Source organism: Apaloderma vittatum, unplaced genomic scaffold (genome assembly GCF_000703405.1).
Source record: "Apaloderma vittatum isolate BGI_N311 unplaced genomic scaffold, ASM70340v1 scaffold4148, whole genome shotgun sequence".
In the NCBI taxonomy this organism is placed as follows: Eukaryota; Metazoa; Chordata; class Aves; order Trogoniformes; family Trogonidae; genus Apaloderma; species Apaloderma vittatum.
Window position 1 is genome coordinate 89,128 of NW_009732355.1, and position 19,974 is coordinate 109,101.

Consider the following 19,974-nt stretch of genomic DNA (forward strand, 5'->3'; position numbering starts at 1 on the left):
CTTTCAAACTTATATTAGCCAAAATATCATCTATCTTTACCAATCTTCACAGAACAGAAAACGCAGATCAAACTGTGGTAAAACGAACAGTATTACCACAAGGCTTCTCCTTTCTTTAAACACATCTCTATGAGCATATGCTCTGTTTTTGACAAAATAAAGTAAATTTCAAAAGGTATGCTCATAATTCTGTAAAAATATTGCTCAATTTCAACTGATTTTCAACACCCACCTAGCAACCAAAAGAAAGGTACCGTACTTGTCACAAATCAGTAATACCCTTGGATTACACTCTACTCATCTACCATTATTTTATTGCAAAATATAAAACATATGCAGCTATGGTAGTAATGAAATACCAGAGGGGGTTCCCAAGTGTATCAACAGAGAGATGATAATTAAACGTACTGGGAGCTGTATAAACCCCTCAAAGAGCCTGTCATAATACAGGTCTGATTTCTCAAAGGTGTTTGTGATCTGGGCAGAAGAAAATACTATTTCAAGCTTAATGTAAGGTAAATACAGTATCTTTTATGGGTAACCATTATCATCATGTTTTTTCATCATACAGTACTTGATAGCAGTTTCAAATGGGCTGATTAACCACAGCTCCTACTATAAGGAGATCCCATGAGCATAATTCACAACAGATTCCAGAGAAAAAAACTTGGAAGAATTCTAAAGGTAAAGAAATTGTGTATTTTCACTTTAAAAATCCCAACAGCAGCAACAACAAGAACATTTTAAACAATCAATGGTTTTAAACCACAGCTTCATCTTTGAACAAGTAAATTGTTGAGTTACCATCCTTACAGAAAGGCAACGTGCAGCTTGCATAGGAAGAGGACTAGGACTGATTTTCTGAATTGGGACAAGATGATCTTTAAGGTCCCTTCCAACCCAAACCATTCTCTGAGTCTCGCTCTGAGTGAAACATGAGCACTGCCACCATCACTCCTGCTATAGCTGAAAAAAATCCACTCTGTCTTTTGCATTGAGCTGAAAAGGTCAGGACACTGTGGAAAGGACGGTAGGAATGACAGTAGTGTCTCAAGGGACAGACATGGAGGTTTTCTATCCTCACCGATGGGCACATGGAGAGTCAGTTGCATTGCAACCTTCACATCACCTCATAAAAAGGAAATTAGGTAATTATTTCCTAAGTTATTTCACGGCTTCAAGGATCTCAAGGAAGTGAACCCCTTTTTTTGCAAGGGTGGTGATGCTTACAGAGCTTTACAGAAAATAAAACTGAAACCCAGTGTTAGCCGCCTCTCTGTCAGGCATTACAGAAGGTAGGATCCTACGGCAATACCTGAACTTTTAAACAAAATGTACCAGCTCTACAGAACTGAAAAGCATCCACTGCAGTTAGAGCAGTAGCTTAGAATGCAAAATCCTTTCTTGCTGAAAACCCAATGACTTTCTGTAGAAGTCTAGGGAAGGTAACGGAAGGCATCCAAGTCAGATTTTATAAGTGACTTCCTCTCTCTGCAAGGAAAACCAGTACATCCTCCCCCACAGCTTCAGGGTCTTAGAAAGACAATTCTCAAAACATGGTAAAATCTGAGTTAAAAATTGAGTACAAAGAAACATAAAGAATACCAACCACATGTCTTGATTCAGTTGTGTCATCAAGGCCACAGAATGAATGCTAGTGAAAAAAACAAAAAAAGGAACAAAAACTATAACATAAGATCAAAAGAAAACGAGGAAAAAAGAAAAGAAAAAAGATGTAAGATATGTAATATGAAATCCAATGACATTACAGTAGTTAGTCTTACATCAAAATTAATTGAGTTGATCTGAAAGAGAGATACAATATACTAATCGTACTCCAAAAAGGGATAATGGTACAAAATTCAGTATTTGAGGGCAGTTTTAGAAATGGTAACTTTTATGGATTATGTAATCTCAGAAATATTAGGCTTGGCTTTGTGACTCAGTTAAGCAAGTACTTAAAATTACACACCTGAAAGCTTTCCTGAACCAAGTCTTATCAAGTGAAGGGCACAAACTAAACGCCACTTAAATTGTCAAGAATCTTTTATGATAAAAGCATGACATGTTAAACAGCACTTGTTCCTCACATATCGTAGAATAAAACTGAAATTTTACAGTATTCTTTTGTATAGCCTTTAGAAGCAGGCAAGTTTGCTGAAGAATCTATAGGGCCAAAATACTGCCATCCTCATGCTCTGATTTGACAGAATTTCACATGAAATTTAAAAATTGAATCCATTCCTAAAGGGAAATAAAAAGCCATACTCATGACAGAGTAACTATGAGCGGTACATGGCCTTTAGCTACAGTCAGCAGTGAGGCTCAGCTATAAATACTGCCATTCCTTCAAAAGCACAAGACTTTTGTCCACAGGAAATTAGTGTGCTCAGTATCAGCAGCATGTCGGTGTCAGTCTGCACCCACTGACATATTAAACCTTCAGAAGAACAATGAAGCAGAAGCATATCATTCATTGATTCTCTGACAACACAATCTTCCGCTGGGCAGTCAAATTCAAATGTAACACAGATAGAAGGAAGCCCTCTGCCAGTCAAGGACCTGAAGGTTAATAGAAAATGATGAAGCTTTTTTGAGGTCTCCTGCAAATGTACCATTAAGGCAAAGAGGACGTTAATCATTTTAACTCATTACCAGCTTTCTGCTAAGCTTGTGATTAAGCTGTTTCTTTTCCAATACTTTTCCCTATCCATTCGACTGATGAACCAGCACAGATAATGCCAACTTCCATTTTCAAAATTAGCAGTCTAACCCAATACCTACTCTGTAAACTGTAATGGCAGTGCATTAAAGGCTTACATTTTTGCGCTAGCAACATCTAGAGATTTTTGATGTTTTAGAATAGGTGAATAAACACTAGTATTTGCAAAAATTAACATGTAGAGGTATCACCTATCCCTCAAGTTTTCTCTCCTTTGAGAAATTAACTGTAGCATTTTAGACATCACTGGCTGTTAGGCAGGAACAGCTTCAGCTATAGAAGTCATCTGGGGCAGAAGAGGGCAAGGGCAGCAAAAGAGCCCTTTAAGGAGTGGATATAGCCTGTGGTTTCTCTGCAAGCGGAACCAAGGAGCACTGCCTTCCCAATGCATGCAGACAGATTAGCCCCAGCTAGGGGCTAGTGGAGATGATGTAAAGCGACAGTTAGCAACAGCAGCAGCCAGCCCAGCTTCTCACAGGTCTTCTCCTGGTTCTTCCACAAAGTCACTTCAAAATGTGCAGGACAGGGTACTGCAGAGAAAAGACAACTACTCTGGGAGAAGAAGGGGCCAAGGCAGCTGCTGAGGGAATTGGAGTAGCTGCTAGAAGTGCAATACCCCTGGAGAATGACACAGGGAGGAATGCCACATCCTGAGAGCAGATGAAGGGTCAAGGAGATTAGAGAAGGTTGAGGAACAAACCTTCCCACATCAAGCAAGCTGTTCCCCAAAGCCCCCCTTGGTTCTGCAAACCCCACTGACCTCTTCCTACTCCCTTTCAGAGTCCTCCAAAAGCCCTCTCTTTGCTCTTTTACCCCATTTTGATCCCAAAAGAACAGTGACTGAGAACTCACCAACTTCTCCACTCAGCCCACCAGCAGGTTTACGTAGGATTAGGTACCCATACGTACTACAGAAAATGAACCTGAGATGATGTGACTCATCTTGGGATCTAGGCAATGGTTTAGGGTTGCAAAAGCAACATAACTAAAACACTTTGCAAGGGCTTAGAGAAAGCCCCATTGTTAGCCCATGCCCTGCAGAACAGTCTGAACTCCACAGACCAGGGAAACACTTGAGCCCACAGTCCAGGAACCTTGTGCCATCTCTTGCTCTGGACCACAGCAACCCAAATATGTTTGTTGTCTTATGCCCCGAGCAGACTTTCTTTGAATAAGGATACATGTTGCCTGACCTAGTTGAGAGGTGGTGTCCCTGCCCATGACAGGGAGGTTGGATTAAACGATCTCTAAGGTCCCTTCCAGCCTAGGCCATTCTATGATTCTATGATTCTATGAATCTGAAACTTGTTTCTATCTTAAAGAAAGAAATAATTTTTGTTTGTAGTGTTTGTCACATGCACATGATTAACTTTAATTTTCAGTTCTTGCAAGTTGTGCAAAACAGTGTTATTCAAAGAACAGGGCTGAGATAATCAATTCTATCATAGACAAATCTTCATGTTCTTTCTGTATATAAACCACAGAAAATCACCCCCCTTCTAGTCTAGTGTCTTTCTAGACTCCTTGATCCCGTTCTGTACCTGTTAGAAAACCCAGATAGCAGATGATTTTGAGCAGATTAGTGACAGAGCTTCATTTCATGCAGCAATGACGCAAGCTAGAATTTTACCTTGTTTTAAATTAGATGTTGTGATATTAGGTTAAGTAGTGTTGATGTCAGTGCAACAGAGAATAATAAATCATCAGGGAAAATAAATCTGTTGGCATTGCCCAGGCATTTATTTACCTTTTCCTCAATTTCTTTGAGTTGCCTCTTTTGAAGTTCTATTTTATCTTCTAGTTCTCGAATTCGCTGAAACAGAAAAAGCAAACCAGACATTATTATATCTAATTAGAAAAATATATGAATCAAAAAGATATGAAATATATTAAAAATTGAGATAACAAATGTCCATTATTAATGTAACATTCCGTTTAAAATTATATTAGGCATGTCCACAGCAGGATTGCCTATTCCACAAAACCACGGCATTTTAAATGAGCTGCAAATTCAGAACATTTCATGTTTATTACCAGGAAGTTTGCTCATCAGTCATAATTTTGACATCTACACCCGGTCAATTCCGATTAGCACCAACATTCTTAGAAATACAACACTACTTTTCCTGCAAGTGCCAGAAGTTTTTCTAGTTAGCTAGACAGGCACCAGATCATATTATCACATTTCATTTTAACTCTCTATTTTCCTTTCCTATTAAACATAACTATGCTTCTGGCATAGTCACACTATGCCAGAAAAGCAGCACAGACAGATTTTCAGTTCATCACCAAGACACCAGCCAGAGATTCAGCTCCATCCTATTTGCAGACCCTCCAAGCTCCAGATTCAGAGTGAATGTCTCCTTCAGCATAGCTTTCCATATTTTTAAGGATCTTCCTTGTTCTGTTCCACAACAGATCTCCAAAAATATGATTGCTGTGGGGTCCACATACCCTAACATATTTTTGTCTCATTGTTTTCCTTCTGCAAATTATACTTCTTTTTAAATTAGAACAAAATAAAAATCTGGGCTTCTATATTAAGAAGATGCATTTTATTACTATTCCAGTATGTTGTACTTATTACAGATAAAGTAAGTTCATAATTTTAATTTATTTTTTTTATAAACAGAAACCTGCGATCTTCTACTAACAGCCACTGGGAATCCAGCAACAACTTTATACTCTCAGCTTTTTTCAGGAGTAAATACCTGACCTTTGCCCAATCTACAATAACTAGGGTTATTAACAGTTCCTTTGAAAGAGAAATTATCATCTATTCTAATTTCTATGCATGGACCAATAAAATTAATGTAGCAGCTGCTGCAACACTCCCAAATCATTTTACTACTCAAAATTTATTTGAACAATAGTATCTCTTTTAAAACAACATCCAATCATTATTTATAAACCTGTGAGATCAGCTGATGTTGATTACCTGCTTTCAGGTCAAAGATTTCAAATAGTGGGAAATGCTCCACACTCAAGGTAGCCCAGGACAGCTGCAGCAAGGTAGCAGCTGATCCAATAACCATACTGTTCTGAGTTTGGCTTGAAAATTGCAAATCTAACCTGGAGCGACCCCAAAGATGAGGTGTATCCAACCCCACAGTTTGCTTTGCCTAAGGCATACTACTCCTCACACAAAGACTGACGACAGGTCACAAGCAAGTAGCTTTGTTGTTATTCACGTTGTTTTTAAATAAAAGGTGTTGCTTAAATGACTGTTTTGAATATTACGCAGTCAGAAATCAATCAAAACCTCCACTGTATCCAACTGCAATGCTCAGAGATTTCCCCAGACAACACAAAAGCACAAACCAGATTATTCTCGTGTAATACAAGTACATGCAGCTTTGCTGACAGCATCAAATGCCCCAAGCACAGCTGTATTAATTTTATTTTTCCTCTATTACATTTGAATTGATTTATATTTCATCTACAACCTTTTCAAGGCAAGTCTATCTCTTAAGCAATCATATTCATATACTGTCTGTACCAGGAATATTAGAGTCACTGTAGAAAGTCATGGGATGAGAAGAAGGCAGATGGAATCACCTCTGAGCTCTCCGCTCCATCAGGTTACACTCCTGTTTCTCTCCTACTCATTTCAGTTATGGTGATTTCTACTTACAACCACACCCCAGATCTGAGTGACAGACTTCAATTCTCTGGGGATTCTGCTAAGCCCTGTGATAAAATTCGACCACGGCGAGATAAATGGAGAGAAGCAATATTTTTAAATACCATTTTCACCTTCAGGATTTATTGTGTGTGATTTTTTTCAAAATCTGCTGAGAGCTCGCCTCCAGAAAAAAAAAAAAAAGCCTCCAAACATCTGGCAGCTTTCTCACCTCAGGATTTACAGCAAGCATTCTTTTATAAAAGAACGTGTTAATTAGGATAAGATTTTTCAGATTTCGGAATTCTGTTAATGAAGTAAAAATTTAGATGTTATAATTCCCTTATGATTTTTTAATCTTTTCAAAAGATTGCAGCTATTCTGCTACTCTCTCCAACTATATAGAATAGTACTAAAAAAAAAATATGTCTTCTATTTTCCCATTCCCACCCATAACCCATCATAATTGTTAAACTTTGTAAGATGAAAGATAGAGAATACTTTTAAGATGAAGAAATATACACTTTCCTAAAAATCAGTTTAAGTAATAGACGACCTAGGAATTGAAAGAGAATATGCATAGGGGTGAATTTCTTCGCAGTGAAAAGCTACAAAAGATCCTCAAAACAACTAGATTTATGTCAGTAAGGTGAATTTGTACAGGGTGGATATAGTCAATAGGGCAGATGTTTACATGTATACATGTGCAGATGTAGACCTGCTCCAGACTTGCTAACTCAGGATAATACTTGAACACAGGTGACTAGTGTTTAAATAGCTACTATGCCACCTATATGAGTGAAAAACACAATGACAGAAGAATCATAGAATCATTTAGGTTGGACCTTTAAGATCATCGAGTCCAACAATTAACCCACTAAAGTCGAGTCCACCACTAAACCATGTCCTGAAGCACCACATTGATTGTCTGTTAAAAATCCCCAGGGATGATGACTTACGTTGAAAATAAATAGGATTTTCTAACCAACTTCTTTACTACAAAAATCAAGAGTTCACATCTAGACAAGTCAGAATTTGTTCTAAAACAGAACTGTGGGCTGGAATTTTGCATCAGGTATCAAAGCCTGGTGTTCCCTTCTAGTTGTTTACTTGCTTTCCCCTGGAGTGCTGTTGGGAGGATTATCCAAGAGGATGAAGTGGGTGTGGCTATTCCCATCGATATCCTCTGACTGCGCAAGGTCAGCACTGGAAGATAACAAGCCTAGCTCAGCTATTTATATATCCTTGAAAAATCTGATTTACTCCATTTATTTCCATTTAATGGTAGAGATAGCCTAAAAATATATACATATATACATGTAATATATTGGCAGGAAAAACAGATTTATATCTGCATGCAGTATTTAACACATAAAAATAATTATTTCCCCCATTGTACCTATCTGTATTTACAGCCTTACCCTGATGATACAAACCCAAAAATTTCCAAACATATTACTTTAAAAAATACATGTAATCTACATGCAATAATTCTAGCCTTAACCAAAAAAAAATATCTTCTAGAAGTAGCGAGAAGCGTTCCTCAGTCAAAGGTTATATAAAACTACCAAGAAGGAAATTACACAATAATCACACATAGTAGTTAACAACAAAGACATGACTGCTTGAGATTCACTATAAGCATTTACATTTTTATCTGCTGTTCCTTTTATTTGCAAGAATTAGCAATCAAGAAGCTGTAGAATCACTCTCAGGTTTTCAACACTTCATTAGATGCTTTCAGTGAATTCTGATTTGTTTATGTTTGCAAAAGCATAACTGACAACAAATCACGCAGAGCTATTTTATTTTTAACAAGAAACTCTACCTGCATTCATGCTTAAGAGCGTAAATGAGCAGCAAATGGAGTTTTTCCTACTATGTCATACAGACTTATAACTGTTGTGTTATAAAAGATGCATTCAGCTCCATCCTTGATAAGGCTCACAGGAACCTTGCAGGGTAAATCCAGTGGATTTTCAACTGCACAAAAGCTATGAGAGGAAGCAACAAAAGCTACTGTATCTTGCTCTCAAAACATCAAGCAGTCTTGGTTGACAGCCACGGTCTGTTCTTTCATTTATTATCTTTTTTTGAAAAGGGAGGGATAGAAGATATGGAAAGACAACCTAAATCCAGCACAGTGCTTGCTTCCTTTAAACCCACTAGCACTGGGCACAGCCAGAGCGAGGATTAAGGACAGAGTGAAGTGATGTTCCACTGGGTTCTCGCAATTTCTGTGTTCCCACAGTTAATAGCTGCCTCTCGGTCACGAGTGCGTCTTTTCGAGACTGACAGGATTCATGAGAATACACTGTGTTGTCAAAGCATAGGGACATACAAAGGAATTACTGTAGGCAATCAAAGAGCTAGTCAGACAAAAATAGCACAATGAGAGTGCAACCATGAAAAAGAGCACAGACATTAGAGACATAGATTCTTAACACTGTCCACCTCACCCACATTCAAATCCAACCTGCTCAAATAATGAATATTAGTTTGTCACTGATTTTATTGCAACAGCAAATAAAACCTCACAAAAACTTCTGGATGATGGGTGGATAGATCCGTGAATACTCCCTGTTAGTACCTTCACCAGCAAGGGGCTCTCCTGAGTTTTGCAAAGAGGAGCCAACAGCAGATGGCTCTGCCGGCCATGCGATGGCTGGGCCAGCAGCCTCAGCTCCCTCTGGAATGAGGCCCGGCTGTGAAATGCGTTTGAATTTCAAAATATACAGAACAAAGATGCTAAAGATGTACAACGTACGCCTTATTACTTAACCACAATTTGAAGAGACTTTTAAGTTCCAATATGAAATTTTTATCAATAGTAGCTACATATATATTATATATGCAAAGGTAGGTGGCACAGCTATAACCCTGAAGGACAGCCTCAAAATGCTAAAAGTCAGGTAGAGAGAGACCATTCAGAAAGTTCAGGTAGCTAAAGCATATGTTTCTTTTGGAAATCCATAGTGCAAAGACAGACATATGACTGAAAGTCTGCTCTGCTAAAGCACCCATACCATGGCACTGTATATATCTATATCTAATCTATATATATGTATGTGGCATTACTTTACTGAACAGAGCCATAAAATAGAAGTTTATCACCAGTCATTTTCAACCATATAAATTAGGTTCACTGACTGCAGTGATCACATACTACCCCTCCTCTTCAGTCCAATGCTTGGAGAGCTCCCAAACACAAAGGGCTGTCAAATTGCCCCAAAGCAGGAAATTAAATATCTTTCTCAGCAGAAGATTCTTAATGTGTCAAAGATTCCTCCTAAACACTCATAATCCTCATTTCCTTTCACCTCAGAGAGGAAAAGTCAACTTTCTGGGAAACAGGATACATTTCTTGAAGTGCAATTATCCACCTAAGCAATTACTTCATTCCATAAACTTAGATGGCAAATACCATTAGCGTGTATCTTCCAGTACTGGAGGGTTGAAACACTAAGATGGGACTACACAACATTATTACTCCCAGCTGTTCTGACCATCCTCCAGAAGAAGAGTCTTCATGTTTGCACAAATCATTGTTCTATAGGTAATAGGCTGCCTGAGCTGGCTTTTGTGGGACCAGTTCAGGTGTCTCTGCACCTACAGCTTAGTTTTCCTGACAGTTGGATAATTTCCCTAGAGATAATGGTTGTTTTCCCACAAATACATCCAAATTCAATAAAAGGCTAGATAACACTAGATGCAAATTCATTATTGTCACAAAGCTCTCACACAAAGGTGTAAAAGAGCAGATGATACAACTTTAAAAAATGAATTGAAGGCAATGGTTTCCTTGCAAACTGTTCAACTCAGTGACCAGGTCCAATGGAATGATAATAATGCATTTTCAGTGGAGAACCAGCTAGGTACTGATTTCAAAAGGGAAATTTCTCTAATTTTAAGCATGGTCTGACTCCTGTGGCTATACTGCAACCTCAAGGTTGCAAACCACATCTCTGGGATGTCTGAGGAATCAAGGTTGAGGTGAAATGCAAGCAGCATGGCAGTGGATGTGTGCATGGAAATACTACTCTACTTTCACTAATAGATAAATTCCAGTAGCATGGGCTTAGAAAACTCATATTGATATGGAGCAAAGAATTAAAAATAATGAAGCTGGAAACAATAATATTGCACTTCCATTACTTAATATTATTGAATGGTTTAGCCAAAATAAAAATATTGCTCTACTTAAAAAAAAAAAGGAAAGTTAATTGCATTCCCACACAGTACACATGAAGTATGTGTGCCCAATTTTTCTTATAATAGCAATCCATCTATATTAAGCACCGTTTCCATTAACATAGAGCCCAGTATAAAGAAGCATTGAAATAAATGGAAATCCTTCCACTGAGCTCAATGAGCCCTGGACTGTAGTCTCAGAGCTATAATATTTCTGCTTGAGATAATAAATCAGCCCAGTAATGATTTGTCATCATTTTGAAAGTTGATGTGGGAGGAAGTTCAGCATTATAAAGAAAGAAAATTGTTCTGAGATGTAATAGAGTGCCCTAATAGTCTAAGATGTTAGGCCCAAATTTTCCCTACCAACAAAAATGTGCATGTTTCCTCACTTGTTTTAGATTTTCCTTCATGATACCTCAAATTGTGATTAGAAATGGACTGTGTCTCTCTATAGAGAGAGATAGATGTCATGTTGGGGCATATGGTTTAGGGGTGAGCTTTGCAGAGTACACTTAATTGTTGGACTTGATCCCAAGAGTCTTTCAGAACCTGAATGATTCTCTGATTCTGTGATAATTAATGGTTGTTCACACATATTTCTTTTTTTTTTTACCTAATCTCCTATCTGCTTTTATGGTAACAAACACAGATTCTGAGAATTTTAGTGATTTCTGTTTATTGGATAATGACGTGGGCTAGGTGAGACTTTTGTCCTATCCAATTAATGCATAGCACTATCCAGTCATTCATAGCCTTCAATCAGCATCTTGGATGGTCTCAAAATCCTCAAGAAGCTTTGTCAAGTGGGGAAAATGTTACTAGGAGAGAAAATTCTGTGGCAAATTTAATCTGCCAGTAAACATGATCCTTCACGTAGGTATCAACGCTGCAGAACTGATGTTCTTGTTTCCTTGATACGTCTGTAAAGAGCCCACCCGAACAAACACAGTTTACTGACAGCAACCTCAAGAAGATCAACACAGCCGGCTGCAAAATATGCTCCTTGCTATGCCACTATAGTTGTGAAAACACGGGAATGTACTAATCAGGGGGTTTAGAAATCACCTTAATAGTTCCTGTGACACACTCTTATTGGATTTACAATCATCAGTAAATCCAAGAAAACAATTTGATAATTTTAGCACAAAGCAGACAAAGAAGGATTTGCTAAGCTGCTTAGAGCCTCAGCTCTGAAATGTTGGAAAGGTTTAGGTTGATGTATATTTACAGGATAGGTGCCATGGATGGACTATACCAGACATGAACCATGTTTTGAATCTCTGAAGCCAACTTATGATCAAGACTGTATCGCATTCTGCAGCAAAACTTAGCAACAGAAATATCTGATCAATCTGGCAAAGTGAAGAATCAGTACTGTTTCATTATGCCATTATTCTAAGCAGCTTCTCAACACTATTAAGAAACAGGTACGTAAGATCTTTAATAATGTGAACAGCATAACTATGTTACATGCATAAATTTAAACAAAGATGAATATAAACTAACTTGCCTTTGGCTATTGTTCAAATCACTAAGCTGATAGATAAAATTCCTTAATGAAAAGAAGTATATTCTTTTCTTGATTTTGTTTTTTTTTTCTTTTAAATCTAATGCATTTTAAAAGCTGTTTAAAAGCCTCTACTGTGTTTACAATGCAATTTGCAGAGGTAATTGTCACATACTTTTACTCACGCTGTTGGATCTGCTACTGTAAGGGGTTTGGATTTAGGAATACAAAGTTTCCCTTTAGATCTATATTCCTAGAATGTGATTTTGCATAGTATCAGGAAACAAGTAAGCACACTGCAACAGCATTAGCTTTAGCTATTTTTGTTGCCATCTTGTTTTACTTTATGAATGAAAACTTAATAAAAATTCCAGCCAGTTGAATATGATAATAATAGATCATTTGGTGTATACTGTACCTCTCTGATTCTCAGCAAGGTCTTTCTTTACATAGCAGGTAAAAATTTAATTCCTTTCTGTGTTCTGCAGCCTCAGTCATGATAATCCAATTAATACTTGCTCAAGTAGGAGAATTGTTCTTGTTAATCTTTATTATGCATTTGTAGTTTCTTTATTTGCCTTGCTGAGGAGAATGAACCTTTTAGCAGCTACACTGATCCATTTCTTACCATGAAAATTAATAAATATTCAATCCCCTTGGTCTTAGTAGTAAATCAGTGAATTCAATAAATACAATTAGCTTAAAATAATTATTTTTTATAAGCTGATACTGAATGACTACATGTACATGAAGATACGGTTTAGTATTTACTAGTAAGCTTGAATTTTTTTAACACTGAGGGTCTTTTACTTTATGCTATAGTAAAATTACATCATCCATTGATATGTAACAGAAGAATATCAACAGCCTTATTGTTTTTCATTAGGGAAAATTAAAGCCAAATTAGCCTAATATCTACACAGAATGGCTTATCTAAATCTATGTGATCTCAGAAGACAAAATGCACTCAACATCATAAACACTTGACAATCTAGATTCTTTAGCCAGGAAAAAAAAAAGAAAGCATCACATAATATTTATTTAGCATTCAATTTGGATAATTTTATGTTCTGATATTTAAATAGTATATTTCCATATTAGTAATTACCATGAAATATCTATGAATTGTGCATATGCAAACACATTTAATTTTCACTTCTATAACAATCTTCACAAACACTTTCTTTTTTAGACTTGCCTTTCTCAGCTTCCACTGCCCTTTCCTAGGGAGCATAGAGTGTTCAGGATTTCAGCTAAGACAATTTCAGCGTTCAAACTTCAGATCAGAGTTTTCTTGATTCGAATATTACTCTAAGGCATACAGTTGCTCTCAACATGAGTGCAACCTCAGTCACCCCTTGTTTAGGAGAAAGAGACCAGACCAGAATAGATATATTTTGTTGTTATTATATGACTTTGGTTATTATCCCTTAGTCAGACAAGTAATATCACTAAAGCTGTTAGCAAAGCAGGCATGGTTTGATCTGGAGCCTATGTACAGAAAATGTACATAAGGAAACACCGTAAGATAAACACATAAAAATTATTAAAATTATCTCTCATCTGCCACACATATCATCTGTGGGAAACTACAGAAGGTTATTGTGATATTGTCATTAGAGCAGCAACGATGCCTTGGAAGACTCAACACTCGCTCCTGCATGACAAATCAATACCACAAGTCAACCACAATTAACCTAGTCATGATGTTCTTGATGAATATAGATGACAGTCAGCTATGATATCAGATGCCTTTAAAAAGAAATTAATGAATATAAAAAATGTATTATCAACAGTAATCTATTATACATTTAACAGCAAAGCACTGAGTTTCTCAACTGCAAGCATTAGTAATTGAAAAAAAAAAAAATCAGTCACTGATTGCCCTATGTATTCCTCTTCATGTTTTAGTTTCATGCAAATTGTTTGGCATGAACTTTGCTAGCACCTTAACACTTCAGATTTGAAATAAAAATGTTAAACCAGATCATATCTACATAGATTTGAATGTAAAATGATCCAAGACTTTCCCCAAACATTATTGTTTAAGTAATCTTAGTAGAAATACTTACACCTGCTTCCTAATTTGTGTCACAAAGCTGTGAGTTTTTGACCAAGGCAGCCTCTCTTGCACAAGGCTACATGCCAGAGGAGGTGACATATTTAATTTATCCCCTGTGACACAGGCAATGTGCCAAAGAGGACAAATTTAAGACAACACTTCCTCATGCCTATCAATGAGGTACACTGAGTATAGCATCCTCTCTCCCTCTTTGCCTCGCTCCTTCCCAACCATTAAACCTTAATAACTATCCTTAGGTGAAAAATAGATGGTCTATCGACCAGAACAAATTACATAGCAAAGGGGAGCGAAACAACTGCTGTATTCATCCAAGCTTTACCTGAACCATCTGTAGTATACCAAGTGGCAAATCTCAGGTTCCTACTCCAAACTGGCAATTACTGTATTAACAAATTATTTTTGAAATTAAGGCTTTTTTAGGTAAAAAAAAAATCAAAACCCAAACAACCAAATATGTGTTCCAAATGGCTAAGCCAATATAATCTTACAGATATGGTGACATTAACTCTATGGATTTAAAAACAACCTACTCTCTCAGTGTTAAAAAGATATCCTATCTATTTGAGATAGGGAGAACTCATGGAGCAATGACATCCACTTTGCTAGAGCTTTAAGCAGTAAGAGCTTGGCTCTTCAGGTGAAGAAAAAAAAAAGAAACGAAGAAACTTAGTGAAAGAAATTAGTACGGTTTTTCTTGATTTCAAGCTATGTTTATATTTTGAAATTAAAGGATGAAAAAAAGACATCACTGCTTCTAACTTTTCCTTGGTGTCCATGAAAAAAAGAGTGTCCAAGGCATCGCATTGGCAGTGAATTCTTTTCTATGGCAGTGACATACAGAGGTCAGTTTTGAGTTATACCTGTTTTCTCCTAAGGGATTGTGCTGCCCTCTTCATGCAAATGAAGTGGCAATTTTTGCTTTTATTACCAATGAACAAAACAACCTAGTCATAGGAGTAAATGCTATAGTTTAAAGAAAACACAGATAAAATATTTATGTTTGTATTCTGATCATTTAGAGTTGTCTTCAACATTACATAGATGTACTATATTCAGGTCTAGAACTGAAGCAATGGTTTTGTTTGCTCTATAGAACAGAGCTCCTCTCACAAGTATTCTAAAGGAAGTCAGAATAAAACAATTTCAGCTTAGTAAAGTACTAGAGTGCAACTCAAAGGAAAAAAAGTTTCACAGCTGTTTGATGAGATAATGAACTAACACATACTTTCTATTTAACTTTTCTTAAAATTTTATACAAAAAAAAAAAGACTGCTCTGGGAAATTACTGGATTACATTAATGAAATCTGTCTCTCATACTCTGACTGGCAGCAACCATCTTCGGAACTGAGTGTGTGTCAAACTGCTGACCTTCAAAGATTTTTTAGCTTCTCTTCACATTTAAAATAACTTAAAATTAAATCAGAATATATTAAGTTTCTATTATAAATTTTCTTCATGTTTGAAAACCTCCAACAGTGCAGTTTGAATTAATCCATACTAACTTAATGCCTAGTTCTGATGACTTCCCACAGTTTCTTATTCCAGAAACAGCTATAGTCAAACTAACAGGAATATTCAGTTTGTATAAAGCATAATGCGACCTTTATATATCTAATTCAGCATAACACTATTACAATATGACCATCTAACCACGATACTGTGTGGATTTTCTGTGTTAGCTTTTTGGGGGTGGTTGGTTTTGCAATTTATTTGGGAGGGGTGTGTGAGGATTTTTTTAACTATAGTTTCCTTAATTAAGAAGATGATATCACTACTTCAGAAACACACTGTATTTTGCCATTTGAAAATTCTTTTTCAGAGATAGTTTTTATAGCTACCTCAACATATTTTCCTCTCTCTATAGAAATGGTTTATCATGTCATATCTGTATTTAAAATTAGCCTTCTTAAGAGAACCTGCTAGTAATAATCCAAATTTTCCAAAATGTACCAAACACATGCCACTGCACTGACTAGAGCAGAAATGCTGCTTTTAAATGAAGTCCTGCTAAAAATAAACCAGACACTGATTTACAAAAGCTTATAATAACAGTGTAGCACAACGAGACATTTTTGATGGCAATATATACAGGAACGGCAGTTGAACTGCACATACCCAATGACTAGAAGCAAATAGCACAAGCTGTTCATGACAGATTTTTAATTAACATATTTCGCCTCCTCCAAATAGAGGGGATGGTGTAAATCAAAGCACCTTCTCTGACTGAAAGGGAATGGTATCACCATACTTCAGCTGAGGATCTATCCCCCAGACCTGCATGGTGCACTCCAGGTTTAATAAAAGCTTTGTATGCCTTAGCAAGCAGATCTAATCACACAGTCTGTCTAATTTGGCTCCACAGAGGCCTGCTTTCCTTAATACACAATGGGTACACATGAATGGTTCCATTTATAGACTAATCAACAATACACAAGTCCAAGATGAACAGACCTGCCAGAGTAAAACAGGACCTAGCATCCTAAAGTATATTCATTTAGCTGGAACAAAGTCAATACCCAATGGCTAAGAACTAAGGCTTTATATGTGGACAATGAAGCACACAGAAAGCAGCACAGGCTCACATTTGGACAACAATTTACCCACTTCCTCATCTACATCCCTGTGCCTTTCAGACAATACATTCCCCAGAAAAAAGTTTTACTTGCTCTGTAAAACCCAGAGCAGGTAAATCTCTGTAGTCTCACAAGTGAAATCCCTTAAATCCCTGCATGAAGCAGTTCTCCTATAATGAATCCCTGTAGGCCTACCTACAGAATTCGTTATATGCCTTGCCACTTCTGCATCCTGCAGTATGGTCAGGACCATTTTCATGCAGGAAGAAAGAACTCAACCCCTCCTCCTTCATCGTATCTTCTTGGACCTCCACTCTTTATATCTAAGAGAGAAGCTTTGATTCGGAGAACATTGTAGCCAAACTGCCAGAATAAGTGGACTTGTTCTCTTGAAGTCCTTGTATCAGGCAGACCAAAAGTTAATGAAAGCAAAGAAATAGGCCTTCTGCATGCGATTGAAATTCCAGAGTTTCAGAGAATTAGGAGTTTTCAATACATGGCTTCTGATTCAGGGAAAGAACAAGTGTTTGGAACAAGGACATTCTGTATGAAGTCTTTCTGGTCCATCATGCTGTCATATCATTCTCTGTAGCCTCCACTTCAGCAGAATAAGAAGGATGTTGCATATTGTAAAGGCACTGCAGACTGTACAAATATGTCCATGTCTAGAGTACAGTTTAGCCAGAATAAAGTGTAACGTATGCCTGTTAGTGCTGCAATGTCAGCAAAAGAAAAGAGAGGATTCATTTAACGTAGCATCTGGAGATGTGCAAAGAGCAGCTTCACCTGTACCTTAGGACTCTGCCAACACAGGTATGTTTTCATTTTTGTAGCATTTCAGTTGCTGTCATCTGCTGGCGTAGATGAATGTAAACCTATGAGATTAGCCCTGTGACACTACTGATCCATGCTCATTCTTGTTTGTAAGCCATGGACATTTGCATATAACTACGGGGTTATCAGTGTTGGGCACTGGTCCCAAAAGAACCTACAAACACAACTTTCAAGAAGAAGACAACTGAGAAGTAACTGAACAAAGGATTTCAAATGCAATCTGTTAATCTTGCAGGCAAATTAACTACCATCTTTCCCTTTCTTTTTCCTGTGTACTACAGGCTGTTAGAACAAGATGACTGAAATATTTAGCTCCTTATTAAGCAGCAGAATTCAGCTCAATGTGTCCTGCAGGGCTGTAACATCAGCATGTCTAATGAGATGAGCACAAGATGAAATCCCAATGACACAGTATAAAATGGATCTGGAGACAGGTATAAAAATGTCCATGGTTAATAAGGCTATGTTTATGCTAGCATTTTTGTTTAGAGCAGGAGCAAAGTTTTCTTCCATACTTGTCATATTTAATTTTATGTTGTGAGGCAATCTGTGAATACACAAACTGGATTCAACTGAAGATGTGCTCCGGATGTGTACCTAAAGTGCTCTCACTGATAGCAAGCAGTCCACGGGACCAAATGGAACATAGTCCAGATTAAACCCCTGACATCTGGTTAGGAAACCGGCCTAAGAGGCTGACAACAGAAAACTATTCTCACTAATTTTCAACTGCACTAATAACTTTAAGCTAACTTCTTGCTCCATTCTTATTTACCAAATTTCGTATATTTACTCTACTTTCTCTTTCTGACACTTTTAGCACCAGCTGGTGCCTACCTTCTCCAGCTTTCTGTACACCATCATGAAGTTGATCTGGCACTCATTAAAAAAAATATCATCTCCTGACCTCAATGTTACATGTTCCAAACCAAGGGAACACAGTGAAAGAGCAAGAGAAAGGAAACTTATGGGAAGTCAGACCTCAGCACTAACCCCAGCAGTATAAGAACTTCTCATCACTGCGGGATGACAGCAGATGAACATAATAGTGCTGTGTCAGTACATTACATCAGTTGTGGTCCTCCATATTCATCTACAAAGCCAATCTGAAGAGAGAGAGGCTTGAAATGAACTAAATGCGGTCCTTGCCCCAGAACCATCATCTGAGACAGAAACAACATCCTGACCAATGTCCTATCTTGCATAGCAGAGTTTGGCATTTACAATATGTGATTCCAGATTTGCACAGAAAGTAGTGAGTGTAACTGGAGGGCAGTCCTGAAGATCTAAGACATCTCGCTGCATATTCCAGAGGTTACTGTAATGAGGAACCAAAATCCCTATGAGCAATTAAAACACCCTGGGACATGCAGTTCTCTTGTTTCCTTGAACATTGTGCAGAGAAGAAATAGCAATTCTACTAAATGATTCCTCAGGAAATAATTATCACATATGCCAGGAACTTGCCCGAATTCATGTTTGTCTGTATCTGTCCTTAAGAAAGTGGCTTAGACAGAAAAGGCTTCTCTGAACTGATTTTAAGATACGAACGCTTGCAAATGGCCCTTTAAAAGACTCCTTTATACTTTTATATTTTAGAAGATTTCACAAATACCTAAAATAAATAGAGAAGGTAAAAAAAAAATTAAAAATTGATTCCTGTAGCTAATGATTCTGCCTTTCCTCTTTTCATACTGTTCACACTCTTACAACTTTCTGGCTTTTTCCTAATTTGGGCCTTAAGCTTGCAACAAGCTCCTCTTGGAGTCCTGTGGGTGACTGTGTGGTTGCACACATATGAGACAGATTGTGCAATACGACCTTGTAGTGAGACAGTGACTTGTTTTCTGCGTGTCCCATGCCCAGCACAACTGGGTCCTAACACTGCTGGTCTCCCTGACATGGGAGCAATACAAAGAATATACTAAGCATAACTCAACAAAGTGAGGGTGAAGTGATGTTTTTGAATGGGCAGTGGTGGCACCAACAACAGGGGGAGAGAGAACCAGGTTTACCTGCTGTGCCTGGTGCAGCAGCTCCATTCGCTCGTGCAAGATCTGGGTGTCAAACTCACGGCTCTGCCTCAGGATCTGTCGCCGTACCTTCTCCACTGCAGCTCGCAAATCCTCCCTCTGGGCTTCGGTCAGCGACTCGCTCACCCGCCTTCCCGGATCCTGCTGCAGGGCATTATACAGCGTGGCTTCCAGCTCCTGGATTTTCTAATGCAACCCAAATCACATACAGACAGGCTGCTATTTGAATCCAGCAAGCAAACGACCCACTGACAGCTAGAGGAGAAGGCCAGCAAGCAAAGCCTTAGGCAGGAGGAAAGGACGGACACGGACAGATAGACAGACAGCGGCAGTTGTGAGCAGTGAGGAGCATTCCATACAGAGTGCACATGGCCTCCCAGTGCTGATTTATATCCAGGCAACACT

The 19,974-nt window shown here is 37.8% G+C and overlaps 1 protein-coding gene across 1 annotated transcript in view; it reads right to left on the reverse strand.

Annotated features, from left to right (window-relative positions):
• Nucleotides 1-1,634: 1,634 nt before the first annotated feature.
• The window catches only part of JAKMIP1 (janus kinase and microtubule interacting protein 1), an 82,271-nt gene continuing 63,931 nt past the window's right edge, over nt 1,635-19,974 (reverse strand). The window contains exons 18-20 of the mRNA XM_009875494.1: nt 19,552-19,755; nt 4,470-4,535; nt 1,635-1,685 (exon numbers count right to left, since the gene is read on the reverse strand). Coding sequence (XP_009873796.1) covers nt 1,635-1,685; nt 4,470-4,535; nt 19,552-19,755 — 321 coding nt within the window. The remainder of the gene's footprint in view (nt 1,686-4,469; nt 4,536-19,551; nt 19,756-19,974) is intronic.